The sequence below is a fragment of the Rhyacophila brunnea genome, unplaced genomic scaffold (genome assembly GCF_057557595.1).
Source record: "Rhyacophila brunnea isolate RB1 unplaced genomic scaffold, BYU_Rbru_1.0 scaffold_4, whole genome shotgun sequence".
NCBI lineage: Eukaryota > Metazoa > Arthropoda > Insecta > Trichoptera > Rhyacophilidae > Rhyacophila > Rhyacophila brunnea.
In genome coordinates, this window is record NW_028233068.1 from 9,454,282 (window position 1) to 9,472,391 (window position 18,110).

At 31.8% G+C, this 18,110-nt stretch overlaps 2 protein-coding genes across 2 annotated transcripts in view; both read left to right on the top strand.

Moving 5' to 3' along the window:
- LOC147066827 (A-type potassium channel modulatory protein KCNIP1) overlaps positions 1-10,623 on the top strand; it is a 136,312-nt gene extending 125,689 nt beyond the window's left edge. The window contains exons 4-6 of the mRNA XM_085953774.1: positions 8,579-8,649; positions 9,400-9,594; positions 10,305-10,623. Coding sequence (XP_085809900.1) covers positions 8,579-8,649; positions 9,400-9,594; positions 10,305-10,436 — 398 coding nt within the window. The 3' untranslated portion in view covers positions 10,437-10,623. The remainder of the gene's footprint in view (positions 1-8,578; positions 8,650-9,399; positions 9,595-10,304) is intronic.
- The window catches only part of LOC147066824 (polyprenol dehydrogenase-like), a 656,880-nt gene that overhangs the window by 356,620 nt on the left and 282,150 nt on the right, over positions 1-18,110 (top strand). The window lies entirely within an intron of this gene.

The window sequence follows — 18,110 nt, forward strand, 5'->3', positions numbered from 1 at the left end:
AGAGCAGTGTTTCCCAAAGTGTGGTACGCGTACCCCCTGGGGTACGGGAAGAGTTTGGTGGGGGTATGCGCTGCACCGGGTAATGGCTACGCCTGGTGCAACAAGCATTAATACAATATCCATGCTAGAAGATTTATCGCATGCGGAAGAAGAGCAATTGTTGGAATTATTAGCTTCAGACGGATTCTTGCAAAATAAATATAAGGAGTGTACTTAAACATCATTTAGGTTGCAAATGCAACATCTGTATCCAGTTTTAACAGAGACATTCCTGAAATATATCTTGCCTTTTCCAACTTCATATCTATGTGAAGTTGCTTTTTCAGCATTTGTAGACATTACGTAAAAAAACGGAACAGCCTTTTGGGTGTGGAACCGCACCTCAGATTAAAATTAATAACCAATGAATGTTATTTTTTATAAGATAACTTTTATTTATATTTTATTATGAATGAATTTTATTTTTCGTTTATTATTATTTTGTTTATGTACCTACTACAAAAGGAATATATTTTGATTGTTATTAAAGTACGTATATGCATTTTTCTTTGACGAGGAGTACTCAGTGTTACGAAAATTATAGAAGGGGTACACAGATGTCGAAAGTTTGGGGAACACTGGTCTAGAGAGCTACAATATTTATGCCGAATTCCACCGAAAAAATGTTCTTTTGATTTACACCACCACCGTAGTGGGTGTAGTCGTTCTTTTCGCCGAATGTTTATCGTAGATTTTTGGTTTTTCAATATTGAGGTTCCAACATATTAATCGAAAATGGACAAAAAAGTATTATTGCATTTAAATTATACACAACCTACTCAATACAACACAGCCTAATATCTCGTTTATCGGTCTTTAGTCTATTGCACTCGGTGTACCTACACCATGGCCCCCACATCCTGAAACGGGCCCTCAGGCTAGGGAAGTGGTCGGCAAACTGCGGCTCTTTGGCCCCTTGAGTGCGGCTCTGCCACAGATGCTCTCTGCAATATTTGATATGGCTACAAAGAAGAAGCAAAACAAATGGAAGAGGATAACCGTACATGTAATGTTGAATAGACCGAGACTTCGCGTTTATTCAAAACTTAAATGGCTTACCGACCTGTATTTAAGTGTCGAGAAAAATTGGCGCATTGAAATTTAGAAAGATACAGCTAAAACTCGTAATTTTGCGCTAAATATTCTGTCGATGATGCAAGGAAGAAAGCAGCTGAGGAGAAGAGTCAATAAAAATAAAGTTCTGTATTTAATTAGGTACTGAATAAAATCTGTCAACAATGTTAATATTGCAAGTTTTGTGGTTAGTAAAAAGATTTCTAAGAGAGGAAATCAAGAGTAATACGAGTATTATGAAATCGATTCATTGATGAGAACCTGGAATCGTGTTTAAAATTAAATCAACAACATACGAACCTGACTTACCCAAACTTTACAAGGAGGTGCAAGGCCATTATTCACATTGAGTTTGTCAGTCATTGTCATGATTCAATTTTATGGATACCTGACTTACAATTTAATTTTTATTAATAAATAAGATCATTATTACGTATGATATTCAGTTTTATTCAGTGTACCTACCTATAATTTAATTATGACTTCAAACTTTAACGGCCCACATGCTCAGCGTAGGTCAAAATTGAGTTTTTGTTCTATTTTCAAAGCATGATCCTGGACATATCTTAAACGTTGTAGATAATCTATTTATATAATTTTGAAGCCTTATTATTCTTTATATTTATTTTAAACATTTTATGACTGCATAAAGTATTTTGATTACATAAAATAGTATTCTTTTAAACCTCTCGCTCAAATATTTTAGAATATAGTCATATTTCGGTACATGAATGTGCAGTGGTGTTAAGATTTTTTACATTTATTAATTTTTAAACGCATTTATAAAACCATTCACACTTGAATGGTCAAAGACATAGCTTATAATGAGTATCTTTAGAATTATCTTCAAATGTGTTAATCTTGCCCATTTTTTGAATAATAAAATGCCTAATTCTTGTCCAATTTGGGATCACAGAGATTATCAATATATTATCGTAAATATTTTACTAAAATTATCTCATCATAAATTATACTAATAGTTTTATAAATGCGTTTAAAAATTATTAAATGTAAAAAATCTTAAAACCACTCCACAGTTATGTACCGAAATATGACTATATTCTAAAACATTAGAGCGAGAGGCTTAAAAGAATACTATTTTATGTAATAAAATACTTTATGCAGTCATCAAATGTTTAAAATAAATATAAAGGATAATGAGGCTTCAAAATTATACAAATAGATTATCTACAACGTTTAAGGTATGTCCAGGATCATGCTTTGAAAATAGAAAAAAAGCTTCATTTTGACCCACGCCTGAGCACGTCCGACCTTAACGTTTTTCAAATTGTGTTTTAGTTCAAATTGAGGGTACTTATACATTGAATTATTGGCGATTTTCAATACATCTACTTTAATAATGGAGCTGTCGAGTATCGACACATAATAATCAGAAAATATATTGGACAATTATATAAATTAAAATGTTCATAGTCATGAAGTATAATAGCGCCGCAGGTGACTTTTTTACTATTAAAGCTAATTTATGATGTGTGTTTATCTCACTTATCTGGTCAACCCGACACGCCAGGCCCCCCACAGCCCGGTCCCCAAGGTTAGAGCCCTGTCAACCCTCTCCAGCCATAACCTATACCACTCCGGAATTCGGGTGGACACCGAGAATTTCATTAGGGAACGGGTTTCTAAAAAAACCTGACATTAGTGTTTCGAAATTTTTGTGTTAGAAATTAAAATCTAAGAAATTTTACTAAAAAGGGTGCTGGAGTGGGTGCGCCACTGCATTTCAGTACATCCATTTGCAGTGGTGTTAAGATATTTTAGATTTATTAATTTTTAAACGCATTTATAAAACCATTAGTAAAATTGTGGTTAACATTATATAGTGAAATATTTACGATAAAAAATTATATTTATAATCCCTGATAAGAATTAATAAATCTAAAAAATCTTAACACCACTGCAGTAAGGCAGTTTAACCAAAACTGTCTATCTCGCTCTTAAGTTAACACAGCCAACGCAACTATTCTATACATAAGATTGCTTTCGGCCGCTACGGCAGATATCTAGGGTAGGTTTGTATCGAAGTATTAACACTTATTCTAAGAATTACAATAAGTTAGCCGTCTAAACAGTCAAAACTGTCTATCTCGCTCCAAAATTTACCACAGCCAAAAGAGGCGCTGTTAAAACGAAGCACTTATTGTAACAATTACAACTGACTTATTGTAATTGTTACAATAAATGCTAATACTTCGATACAAACTAACCCTAGATAGTTGTCGTAGCGGCCGATAGCAGTCGTGTGTATAGAATAGATGCGCAAGAGAGGTGCTGTTAAAACATGACACCTTTTAACTAACAGTTCAGACGGTTAACTTATTGTAACAATTAACCCGCAATACATAAATATGATAAACTACCCTCGATAATCGCCGATAGCAGCCTTATGTATGGAATTAGGGATTGCAATACCGGTATTCAATTATTTATCGGTACCGAAATACCGGTTTCAAAAATACAGTATACCGGTATTTTCGGTATTAAGAAAGCATACACATTTGTTTTACGAAATTTAAATTAATGTTGTTTTGACATTATTTACTACTATATTGTATATTAAATTTAATGTATAAGTTTTATGCTGTCAAAATGCAAATATGACTGAAATACTGTATTGAAACTAACAAAGGTTAAATAACATTAAAACAAAATCCCTCAAATATACTCATAGACTAATAATTGTCGCGATAAATTAACATATTTCGAAAAAGATAACATTCGTGGCTAATATTTCCTATTATTTTATAACTATTGATCCAACGTTGATAGTATATCCAACAAACGTTGAATTTCAGAGAGATTTTGCTGTGCCCGGACTTATTGTAAATTAGCAGTTGTAAAACATTATGATCTATTTACAAAGTACTTTATGTTGCTATGAAATAGTGTTTTAAATAAATTTTAATAGTCATATTTATTGATAGGTATTTATTTTTTTCTATAATATGTTTTGACGAATACCGGTATTCAATAAGAAATACCGAAATACCGGTATTGATATACTCATTCGGTATTGCAATCCCTATAATGGAATAGATGCGCCTGTACCTATATGCTTTCTTTCCGCATTTCACGCGGACAAAGTTGCGGCCGATGGCTGCTAAAGTTGTTTATATTTTTTTCAAATATCGCAACTTTGCCAGACATGAATTGCTCACTGTGGCAAAAGTTTGTATCATTTCCGTGAATAAGTTGTAGGGTGCATATTTTAGTATGTAGAGAATGACATTTCTGATCGCGTGTCCTTACCTAGGTACTATGAAACCCTTTGCACGGAACTTGATAACAAAGGAAAAGCGTACCTTACATCTTTATCGCACTAAATAAACTCATATATCTCAGTGTCAAAGGGTGGAGGTAGGCTGTTAAGATCAGACATAAATAGTGCACACTAAACTTCGTCAGTCAAACGTATTTATTTTCATTGAACTAAGACTACAATGTGTATTATTAAATTAAATAATTACAAGACAAAAAGAACTTTTTATCTTACAATGTTTTTAAATGTTCTGTTGAATTATTATGCTCAATATGCTCAAACTTATACTTGATATGAAGTAAATAAAAACAATATAGAATACTGAAATGTCATTTTGACATTTCATTTTGATTTCCATAGTAACGCACGTATATATTAATAATTTAGTTACTAGGACCACCCCCTTAGCAACCAATAATAGTGGATTGGATTACGGATTTCTTCCGAACCAATAATAGTCTTTTACTTTTTATGGATTTTTCTGAAATAAATTTCCATTCCAAAACAGAATTAACTGAAAATGAATTCAATTCTACTTAAAGATGGCTAAAAGTATTAAAAGAATGCATTGGCATCGTGTTCTGATATATTCTAAAAGTTTCAAATGTATATCTAGTCGGGAAGTTAGTGAAAATCGATTGCAAGATTTGTACTGGACAAATAAGAATACGAGCTAATAAAAACGTTGTAAAATAAATTAAAACTAATAAATATAGTATTTAATAAATAATAATAATTATTAAATAATAATAATTAATAAATTAATTAAATCAAATTAAATTAAACTTTTAAATAATTAAATTTGCCCAATCCATCCATAGTAGATGATAGTCAAAATATATCCGTTTATAAATATCTAAAATTATGCCATTAAACCAAATATTATTTTAGATATTTTATAGATAGAAGAATATTTGTTATTGATTATGGTGTGGTATAGGCAAGGCTTAATTAATTTTATAAAACTAACCAACACCATAATGAAAACAAATAAGTATGACTGAAAAATTGTGAACTATTTTTGTCGGATTTCCCTTGGCATAATTACGTAAACTATTATGGTTTGGTCAGGCAGGGTTCAATTGAATTTTAAAAACTAACCAACACCGTCTGCAAATTGTATCCTTAGTTCAATGAAAATCAATACGTGTGCCTGACAAAGTTTTCTGTGCACTATTTATGTCGAATCTTAACAGCCTACCTTCACCCCTCGCCACCAATACCTATGTATTATCTACTCATGGACCTAGGTTTCGATTTACAATAGGGCTCAAAGTCTCCACAAAATGGTCGTCGGCCTGGCAGTGATGTCCCTAAACAAAATGCCGCCCTGGGTAACGCCAAAATAACGCCCCACTTTTTATACAGTATTATCATCTGTGCACGTGTCGCTTCTAGACACCATGGACGTCGAATGGCAACGGAAGTAAACTAGACATCGCGTGCCCGACAAAAAATACGCTGATGTTTTTATGTTAATTAGTACGTCATTTTGTTTCCAGCCAGTGAGGTGAATTTTTTTATGGAAAGATATTTTCGTTACTAGGTACTAAGTTTAGGTAGGTACCTAGCTATTTATACGAAATTATTCTCTTCGATTTGCCGCCCTTCGAGTAACTGCCGCCCCAAAGCGACGCTCAATCTGCCAGAATATATGTCTTGCTAGATTTCAAAATCAGCCAAGTCCATAATAGATGAATAGGAGAAAAACAGCTTTTTGTTTTCTCAAATACACAGTCACAAGGGTGAAAGTTTATATTATGTCAAGTATAGAATATTTAAAATTAATAAATTCCACATTTTGATAGTGCAGAAATGTTAGAAAGCAGTAGTTCTTCAGCAATTCACAAAAAAGTAAAAAATACCTTAAGGTGGATTTGGCTGATTTTGAAATATAGCGACACATATATCTACGGAACGCAATGACATTGTCATTAATATGTCATTGACGGAACGTCACTGGGGCCTGGTGATGAGAAAAGTCTTTTACCAGATTGTCACGAATTTAATATCATTCACGTAACACTAATTCGTCCAGTTTCAACGGAGTCTGAAATGTTAAATTCATTAGATTTTAAGTTAATTATTTATAATATGGAATCATTCTAACAAAAAAGAGTAGAATTAATGATATTCTATTAAATATTTTAGTGCCTACGTTTAAAAAAGGTGCCTTCGATATTACTCCATGTTCTTTTCACGGGTAAATTCGATCTATGGACTTAGGTCCTAGTGCAGTGGTGCATAAACGCGGCCCGAAATGGCATTTGTTGCGGCCTAAATTAACAAGTACCTACTTCATCACCAAATTTTTCATTGAATATGATAAAAATTATGCTTGGCAGTGGTATATAATCTGAATCGTCACTGATAGAAAACTTAATGCTATTTTTTTATTATTTAATATGATTATATTTTCACGGGTATAGATTTGCGACCAAAATTCATATTTTTACAATGAGTCACACCGTCTGTGGTGCAGGTGCAGTCTATTTTTAGATTATTGTTTTCAAAACGCGCGTTTTAGTGTTTGTTCTCCAGGAATTTTGTCAGTGCACGACGTTTGTGAATCGATATTAAAACATCGCTTGTCTTAACAGAAAAAAAATCGGTTATGAAACATTTGTTTGTGTACATATGTATGTATTGAGCGCGTATACAGTTCTTTATGTACTTTTATTATTTTATAACAAATTAATCGTGTCTGAACTAATTTTCTTCGTGCAAATATGCACGTAATGCGGAGTGGAGGGTGATTGAAGTACAGTGACGTCCCGTGGGGGTAGGCAGATTAAGCATCGCTTGGGGGCGGCAATTACTCGAAGGGCGGCAAATCGAGGAGAATCATTAGGTGTAGCTATATAGAAATATGTATCTTAACTTAGTAATAACGGAAATATCTTTCTATTAAAAGATTGAGCTCACTGATTGGAAACAAAATTTATTATTTAACATAAAAGATTTAACAGGCCTGATTTTTTTATCGGGTTCGCGATGTCTAGTTTACTTTCGTTGTTCTTGAACGTCACATCGTTGATGACTGGCAATGGCACGCACATATTTGCGAATTATATTTGAATTATAGGTATGTACATACTACATACTGACCTAATTAAGTTATCTAAATATGTTTGCCAGTCATTCGCGAGTTTTGAAAGTTGTCAGGTGTATATTTAAATGTATCTGAAACCATGGACACGCAATATTGTCTGTTGAAGTATGTATGGCATTTAAATTAGATTTAGTGGTATATATTTTGTTAGTAATGGATCCATACAACACATTTCTTAGATATTGGAGTCATGAAAGGATGATAAAAAATACTGTATAAAAAATGGGGCGGAATTTTGGCGCTGCTTAGGGGCGGCATTTTGTCTTGGGATGTCACTGTTGAATATTTATGGTGTTCGTTATCCTGTTCATATAAAATTGTTAAATGTAAATTACGAACCATATCATCATTGTGATCGTGCATCAATGCATTGAATTAAGATCGCGTACACTCTATTCTAGCCACTACCATAATATTAAACTTTAAACATGGTCTTCCCAATAATATAATTAAGTACCTATATAAAACCAACTACAGTGAAAACCCCGAAGAACCCTTTGAAGGGATTGATCAAAAAACCGTAAATAAAAAGAAAACGTAAACGTGGTGGGGTGATCGGGCTTCAATATAGTGACCATACCTAAATGAGATTTGATATAAATAAAAAGGATTTCAAGTTAAACACTTTTATATTTTTATAAAAATCGATGTTTTTTAAAATTAATATAAAAAATATTAAAACTATGAATTAGTCAAAAATCTCGAACACAAAAAATAGAAAACTTAATAAACTAAATTTAATAATAAATTTGACTGTAATAAAAATTACTAAATGTAATAATAACGTGGGACCCTGCACCAAATTCACATTTTATAACATTTTTCTTAAATTTTAGGTTTTATCTTCGACTTAAAATAAAAAATATTTTACTTTTTAACGTTTTCAGATACTTATTTATTAATTAATACAGTTGACATTGTAAATTATCAAAAAAAAAAACTCAAATTGCAAGTTTCGTATTTTTCCACTAAGTGCCTCTTTAAAAAAAGACACTAACAGAAATACTACATAATATTTTCAAATAAATAATTATTGAAAATGATTTACTAAGTATGTGTTATTTTTGTTTCAGATTCCAGTGTGTACGCTCATTATGTGTTCAAGGCATTTGATGTAAACTGTAATGGAGCTATCAGTTTTCGGGTAAGCCACCATCTTCTTCTTTACTTCTACTTAGGTGGAGGTGGGACATATGGACACAACGCGGCGCGGCACCACCGTGAGATTCACTTTCACACTAACATACTACACCATATACACCATGTTGATAATATCTGGCATTCGTAGCAAGTCCTCGTCTTAAAAATGTCAGTTAACCCATCCACATACTTATAACTCTAATATTGGAGAGATTTATTATTATCGTCATTCACTACAAACCGTCCGTTTTGTGTCTTTTCATAGGACCTTAATGGCTGAGGAACGGCTGTTGACAATACGTTATATACAATTTATTATGGCCCAATCTCATATTTAATTTCTTAATTTAAATGGCCAGGCCATGCCGGTTAAAGCAAAGAACTAAATGACTTTTATTTAGAAAATTAATTTGTAGCATTCCAACTCAGTCAGTCCACACCAGGCCTCGGCACTGTCAACAACACAATCATACAAAATGCAATGCACACGTTCATAAATTAACATTATATAGATACTATCAAATCAAATAAACAAATATCAAAAGCAACCACACGTGTTTCACCGGGTCACCCTACAACCAATCCTACAGTGGTGACCCTAACGTCATTAATGATGGTTCAATAATGATATTTATATTTACAAAATATTCTAATCCCTATAGAGAACTTTCAGACTCTTTGTCTGAAGTGAAAATGGTGGGAAAATAATATATCTATGTTCAAAATTAAAATTATTTTCCAATGTTTATTCCAGGATCTTCTTGTCACTTTATCCACGCTGCTCAGAGGGTCAGTATATGAGCGATTACGCTGGACGTTTAGATTGTATGACTCGAACGGTGACGGTTGCATCTCCCGAGGGGAGCTTGCAGACATCGTTGGAGCCGTCCACGAGCTGATGGGGCGAAGGGCACACCAGGCCGAGGAAGATAGGAAAGCCAAAGAGCAGGTCATTTTCATTATAATCTACTTTTACCCCCGAGTTGTCAAATGAAGGCACCCCCCGAACAACGATAAGCGGCACATATTACGCATATTGAGTTAAGTATAGAACAATGATAATTAGATCCCTGTGAATGTTATAATGCATCGAAAAGGTTTATCCTTCACTCCTAGATGGTGCTGTAAGGTTTTGAAAACTGCCTAATCCAAGATCAACGAAAAGCAGAACAAAGATGGCGGATGTTATTGGTGTGAGCTTGTCATCTAGTGATATAAATAATCAATTAAATAAAGGCAGAAAAGGGAAGATTCTATGAAGTCTAGAAATATAGAATTCTATGTTTTCCATATTAATAGTATAATATGAATAAATAAAAAATGTTTGATTAAACTTTTTTCTTCATTCCTCAAATTTGTTGAAATGTGCCCCTTATCGTTGTTCGGGGGATGCCTTCAAATATCTAGTGGCTTGTAGCAGTTAGTAGTAACATAATATTATTATTTGTTTTATTCGAATTACATTTTGTGCTACAACCACAATGGCATGACTATTAAAATTGTAGGTTATGTTGATAATTATTATGTCTGACGTGTCAATACAAAATTCTTGTGTTCGGATGTATCCGCTTGGATTCGGCCGTATCGACCCGCAGGACTTAACTTGAGTTTTAATAATACAATTAAAAGATAATAATAATATTTTTATTTTTTTTACAGCAAGTGGATAGAGTATTTCGAAAGCTTGACCTAAACCAAGACGGAGTGATAACCATCGAGGAGTTTATGGAGTCATGCCTAAAGGACGACGTAATCACCAGGTCTCTACAAATGTTTGACGCGCCGCTGTGATGACAGCTAGCTGAAGATAAACTATTCCACACCATTGGTGGCCAATTTGACAGGGCCATAGAACACGCCACTGTCATTTTAATGAAGATTTCGGCTTTATTGTTGTATAAGTAACATTAATGGTTACAGACATAGGTTGAATATTATATTATTAAAACAATTATATTGTTATGGTTTAGTAGTAACCAAAAAGAAAAATATTTAACATTAAGTATTTCACAAATAAATAAATGTGTTGTGAAAACTGCTTCTAAAGTGCGAAATATATTGAGGTGCATGTCGCAGATCACATGACATCACAGTAAGCGTGTAATGTCATTTAAAATGTTATCAGACTGATGCTCCCATCCCGTAGCACATTTTGAACCTTTACAGTTTAAACGAACATTGTCAGTTAGCAAAATCTGCCAAAATCACCAGAACAACAATGAGGTCACCTCACGTTCTACTGCACTGCATCGACACCTGCATGACTCAATGAACGTTTTTTTATCATTTTCTACGTGCCTACACATTTTCGAATTATGTCAAGATCCTCAGTTGTTGAAATGTCAATATTTTATTCAACAATGTCTGAACCATAATTATTGCAATCGCAGTGAAGTTGGGTATTTTGATTTGTTATATTTAATGCAATTAGATAATATTATAATCAACCATTGCCATTATATTTAAATTGCCATGCAGTTGGTTATTGAAATATTGACAGCGATCGGTTAATTGCTGCGGCCATAATCGTAGATGTATGATGGATTTTAATCCAATATAAGCAAATTAAAATGGCTGCCATAAGATGTTTAATATTATGACACATTCTCTTGTATAATAGTTTTCAGCAATCAGACATGCCTTAGAAACAGGACAACCCAACAGCCAATCCTTTCAATACGAGAACATTAACATTGAGTGAAACTAATCTTTTAATATGTAATACTTATCAAACTAATCTACCATAGACAACTTTACTAACACACATGCTTTCCCTCTACCACCATTTTGGGCATATACCGTGGCATAACAATGAAAAGCATCCTTTAGCGCTCGTCCAGGGTAGGCGCGTTCGGCGGAGCATTGAGCGGCATGTGCAACTCAAACGTATAACCAAAAAAAGACTTTGTCTACGAACATTTTCACACACGGTTATACGTTTGAGTTACGCGCGCCGCTCAACGTTCCGCCGAACGCGCTTACGCTGGACGGGGCCTTAAAGTTATCCTGGCAGCGTACCAGCAAGATCATTTTCAAGATCCTGATTGTCAATTCTGTGCATTAGAGTGGATTTTTGGTAAAAAGAAATAACAACACAATAACCTACATACATATTATAATATTTATTTTGTATTTTTATTTATTGTAAATTTTTTAAATAGGTACTCAGTTCGTCTTACGACATTGTCCATTGAATCATCAGTCTTAGTTTTATTATAAAGTGTGAATAGTTTCTATAATTAAAAATAATATATTACACACAAAATTACCCACTGTGTTATCATTTCAACAATCACATCTATTTCTCACCAAAATTAACAATATTCCCATTCTAATTTCTATTGTTATCTCGGTCAAGCCTAAATGAGGAGAAACCTTCTCTATTGCCCTAAAATTCACTAAAAGGTAAACAATTCCACCTAATGGAAACCAGGTCTTTATCCAATAAGCCAAATTAAAGGTCGGACAGATTTAACATAATATAGGGACACTAAATAAGAAAATAAACAATATTATTATCAATCATTCATGAAGTTCATGATGTATTAGAATTAGAACATGTTCTGGAGCCTGCTTCTAATGCTTATATTGAATAAGAACCCATCATATCTCTAAGTTTGTTATCATTGTTTTGATAACAACAGAGAGAGATGCATAACTGTAATAATAATAATATTATCAGTGAAAAGCCTAGCGTCCTTAGCGAGAAATGACTCAGTTACCTAGTTATAATGGTTTTATAAAAAAAAAATTGACGATTCAGTTCCTCAATAACTCATATTTGGAAACTGAAGCTTATTGAATATGCCGCGAATTTAATATCATTATAATCGAATAAAATGACACAATATTTTTTTGATACACTGCAATTAAATTGATTTAAAGTTTGTGTTTGAATTGCTTTTGGTTAGTCCATGTTTTGTTAATATTTAAAATGGCTGCTCTAATGGATAAAATATGATATATTATAACATTTATAAACCGATTAATACCGATTTAATAAATTCTTTTTCACAATGAAATAAAATTCCATTATGTTTATGTTATATTATTTTATTTTTTTACAAAAAAAAATGTAGTTAGTGTTTTAATGATGGATGTTCACATATTAATTAATTAATTAAAAAAAGTGTACATAATTTTCTGCAACGATGTAAAAGATAGTACGATGATTATTGTGATTTTTATTATTAGTGGTATGTAATTATATTATATATTGTTGCTTTACATAATATTTGGCTTGTGTCTAATGGAATACGTGTTTCAGTCAGCACTATCCTCCAGTTATTAGCAATTGAAATTACAGTAGGCGCTCGGTAATCCGGTACCCATATTTTTTCACCTATGCCGGATTGTCGGAAATGCCGGATTATTGGATTTCTATAGGAAATAATTCTATCACAGATTTGCACAATAAAAATCGGGCACCGAACTGCTCTCCGCTCTGTAATCCGGGAGAGCTGAGTTGCAAAATGCCGGACTATTGGACGTGCCGGATTACTGAACACCGGATTACTGAGCGCCTACTGTATGTGTATTATTATTCCCAATATCAAAAGCTTGCTCCATTTGCTCGCTCTATAAGGCCGTGATCGACAGGCCGCACATACAAGTTTCATGAGATATCTCGCCCGACTTTAAACTTAAATTACTAGCCACTATTGATTGATTTGCACAATCTAAAAAATTAAACACACAGTGACATCTGTTTGCATAATTATTAATGTATTACAGAGATTATAGTAAGAGCTTCGCTCTACATTCAATATGTGCCGTTAAAAATCTGCGGCCTGTCAGATACTGCCATAGTAATATCGTGAGGCAAATGTTAAAAATATTGTGATGACAATGCCATGCTGATTTAAACATTTTTTCATAGTCACCAATTTAAGGGATACTTTGATATTATATTATATGTTATTATGAAGCAGGTGTTTAAATATTGTTTTTCTATGTTTATTGTGTAAATGAAAAAAAAATGATTTTATTTATTTTTAGACACTTTTAGCAATAATTGGGTGTGTGAAATATTGTTGATTTAATTAATAAATTATCGACATGTAGTAAAATAATGTTTAGTTACTAAAATTATAAGTTACACTGATAAGAAATATTTTAAACAATAAAAATAATATTTTATTGTAATTATACCATGGGAAATGACGTTATTGACATATTAATGTTTATTATAATAAAAACATCTGAATGGTACCCCCCCATAATAATGTAAACATCAAACATTATGAGGAAACCTTCTGATAATTAATTTGTTGTTATTGTGTTTAAAGCAGGGAAAATACAGTGTGGACATTTTGTGAAAAGTATGTTTAAGAATAACTTAATTGTATTTATAAAAAAAAATGTTTATTACAAATTTAATTAATTATTACCTGATATTTTAACATGATATTGTTACCAACTTTAATTTTTCATCTAATTATTGTATTATTATGAAAATACTGGTTTATGTAACCTATAAAGACGATGGGTCTTTAACAATATGAAACTAAAAAAAAAAAGAATGTGCTTTATAAAAAAAAATCTTATCACTTCTTGAATGAATGACTTTATAATTTTTTACATGCTTCTATTGGCTATGGTTGTCACAGTAAGAAAGTGTTGACACACTATTAAATATAAAAATATACAATATTTTTTATAAAAAAATACCTATTCTTCTTCACCCAGCACTAAAATATTCTAACCTGTATGTATATACAAGTCATACAACTTAATGAGTCTAACCATACTGTACGGTACAGTGTCTAATGAATTGATAAAGGACAGAATGTCTAAGTAGCAGATGCATAGTCATACTAACATACATAAGTTGTGTCAGTTTGGCCGTTTAGAAACTAGTGACATCATACTTACACGTGGCAGCAATCAAAATAATCAAGTATATTGTGCATAGAATTCTATAATGTGTTTTTAATTCGAAATATAGGTTCATTGTATTTTGTGTATTGATCCTGTATATCCTTGTTGCATCGTCTTTGAATTTTAATTGGTATTCAAACAAAATATGATAAGTACTATATTGTTTGAATTATGTGTATAATATATTTGGTTATTTTGACAGTTGCCAGTTGCGTTTTTCAATTCTGCCATGAAATGTATGCAGTGCTAGTCTCTAAAAGTAGCGATTAATGGAACTTAATGCCACTTGTCTACATCAATATGATCAAGTATCTGGGTTAGGTTAATTTAACGGTGAGATCTCTGCATCTGACCTTTAGATGCAAAGCCGTTATATTTCCTTTCGCCGACGTAACATACTATTGAGGTGATAGAGACATTGAGGTTTTACCATTGTGCAAAGTGCGGCAAGTCTATTATTATGTGAATATCAACAAAACGCAACGTATTTACTGATGGGACTTTTACGTTTCTGCAATTCAGCAGTTCCTCAATTCTTTATCTAACGTGGCCTGTAATCTAAGTGAGCGTGAAAGACATTACAACCAAGTTCTGTTTTGCACCGTACAGTATGGCCACATATAACAAAAAATTATGAGCAAAAATCGGAAGCATTAGAATTCTATGCTGTTCACACTGTCAAAACTATGTGACCAATGTTACTGTATTGTAACAATAAATTTACTAACACTTTATTTCTATAATTTTATGAAAGCATTTACAATGAACCTGCCTAGATGGTAATCTTTCGATCATGCTCATACGTTATCGACTTAAATTTGTTAGCGAAACAATGCTCACAGGTTGCTTTATTATGCTTTATCTTTTGCACATTCGCGAATAAAATTAACATTCTTTTAATTTTATAATAATATACGAAATCAATATTAGACGTGTAATATTAAATCTATAATTCAACCTAAAAAACAAACCCAACTGTTACCTAAGAAAAATTACTAATCATACATTGAACTTTTAAATTGAATAAAGACAATCGGGCAATGATTTTATATTCTACATGAATTCAGGAGGTTAGCGGAGAAGTGACATAAGCCGAAAATGATATTAAAGAGTTAAAAGTTTACTGGTAAGGAAATGATCCAAGCCTCATTTTTATCTAGAAATTTAAAAAAACCCACATTCTACACCTATCAGTTAATAAAATAAGCTGAAATCAATAAGTTTTCATTTCCAAAATCGCCATTTCAAAATTTAATATTATTGAATATAATGGAATCATTCGAGGGCTTAATGTCAAACAACACTATCTACAATAGTGCAACTTTACAGGAGAGCCAAAAAACGTTATTTTAGTTTCTTGTAACTCAACATAGGAGATGTTTATTTAAAACCTAATGTTCATTTTTTATAATTTATTGTGTATTGTACATTTATCTTGCTTATGGTGATGTTAAAACTTATAGGTATGGTTTTAAAAAAAATATGAAAACAAAGGTAATTTTATGTAGCTAACGTTAAGACGACTTGACTTGAAACTGACGATTTAAGGAGAAACTAGAAAAGATTGACATAAAGTTGTTTGACTATTATGTAGCCGAGAATTTAAAATAACATTATCTAAAAAAAAGTAGATAACATTGTTTGAATTTAAGCACTCACATTGATAATCAACTATTCGTAATTAAATGTGGAATAGCCCAGTAGAGCTTTACACGGCCTCATTATAGGATTAATTAAAAATATTTTTGTTTTTCTTTTAAATTGATAAATACTATTACTATTGGTAGACTGCGGCAGTTTTCAGTATGACATAAGTACTAATTTTGGCCCACAGAACCAAAAAAATATTACCCATGCCTGATATAAATAGGTACTGGAAGGATGATGGATGAAGGACTTCAACAGGAAGAGATGAATTCATTTACTTCTATTTTATAAAACAGAAACATCTTTGATTGCCTAGTCCATTTGTGTATTTTCGTAGGTTATGTCACTTCTCTACTGACCACCTCAAATATTGATAATTTGCAACTTTATATAATATAAGAGAAAAAAATACTTTAATAACAGCAGGAAATAATCAAATTAATTTAACATTGATATTTAATACAAATATTTTCAATGAAAGTCCTACAGCTTTGAGCGGTTACATGTAAATTGTACGTAAAACATTTCACCGTGGCACAGTTCACCGTGAGCTTTCTTATCCGAAAGAGACGATCGTTTACTATACTGTCTTTATTAGATTCAATATGAACATTAATTCAATTTTCATGGCTGATTTTGGCAAAATTCGTGAATTAGAGAATGAAAACCTAACCTAACCTAACAAATAATCCACAGTATATCGATTATTTTCAAAATTTGTTTGCTGCTGGCTTAGTGTAAAGTGTAAACCGACAAGAACCATGTTTAATTTAGACATGAATTTTATGTCAGTACTATACGACCCAAAAAGGTTGGACGGTCTTTAATATACGGCCATATATTTCCGATACAACATTTCACGGTGAAGTGTGATACGGTAAACTGCATACGTACAAGTTTCCGGACACAGCTTTGAGCTGGTACGAAATTAATTCAAAACAAATGAAAATTGTGACCCAATGGTATTTTTTCATAATGTTTTCTAATTTGTTACTTTTTATAAAACGCTTGTAACCTAATACGATTTTATTTTTACGACATAATATTTAAGGAACAGTCTTGAATTAATTAAACACATGAAAATAGCACACATAGTATAACATAATTATTACAACAGAATATTCCATGTTGTCATAGTAACAATAAAATTATTTTCATTCAATTTAATAATAAGAATGATTTTTAACATACAGTTACATAATAATATTTCAGTTTCTATTATATGAAATGTAAACAATTATTTATTATTTTCTTTGTATTACTTATTGTTAACATTCAGACAGAAGTCGCTGTCAACAGAAGCAGTATTGAAAAGATGGTTTTTGAAGTCTATCGAAAATAAAAATATTGGCATATTTGTCTTGTTTTGACCTTTTTAAAAAGTGATTACCTATTTCTAAATCAATTGAAATATTCATTTTAAACTACAATTTCAACTGTCAGTGACTATTATCTGAATTAAAGTCACCCGGGATGTCTCTCTTCCCTTCAAATTTAGCATTTAAATAATAAAATATTTTTGTAAAAAGTTTTAAACAAAATCCTTATAAAATCTTTACGTGAAAAATAAAGAAATTCGTATTCTCAATCAACATTTTTAACTATACATTTACAATATTTTATTTTAAAATTAATATACTAACTGGTATATTTTCGTGAATAATAATACCTACCTAATGAAAACATTTTATTAGGTACCTGTAATTTGAGCTGGATTTGATACTACTATTATTAAAAACTGGGTAAATAAAATGATGGTAAAAATTATAAGATCACTTTGAACTTGATAGAATTGTCAAAAAGAAAAATGGCTTTTTATTGCAAATCAATAGTGAAACAATTTACAGTTATTATATTATCAGAATACTTTAAAAATTGAAGCATGAAGGATCATCTGTACCTCATTCAACTCAAGCTTGAGTGAAATCACCCTGTTCT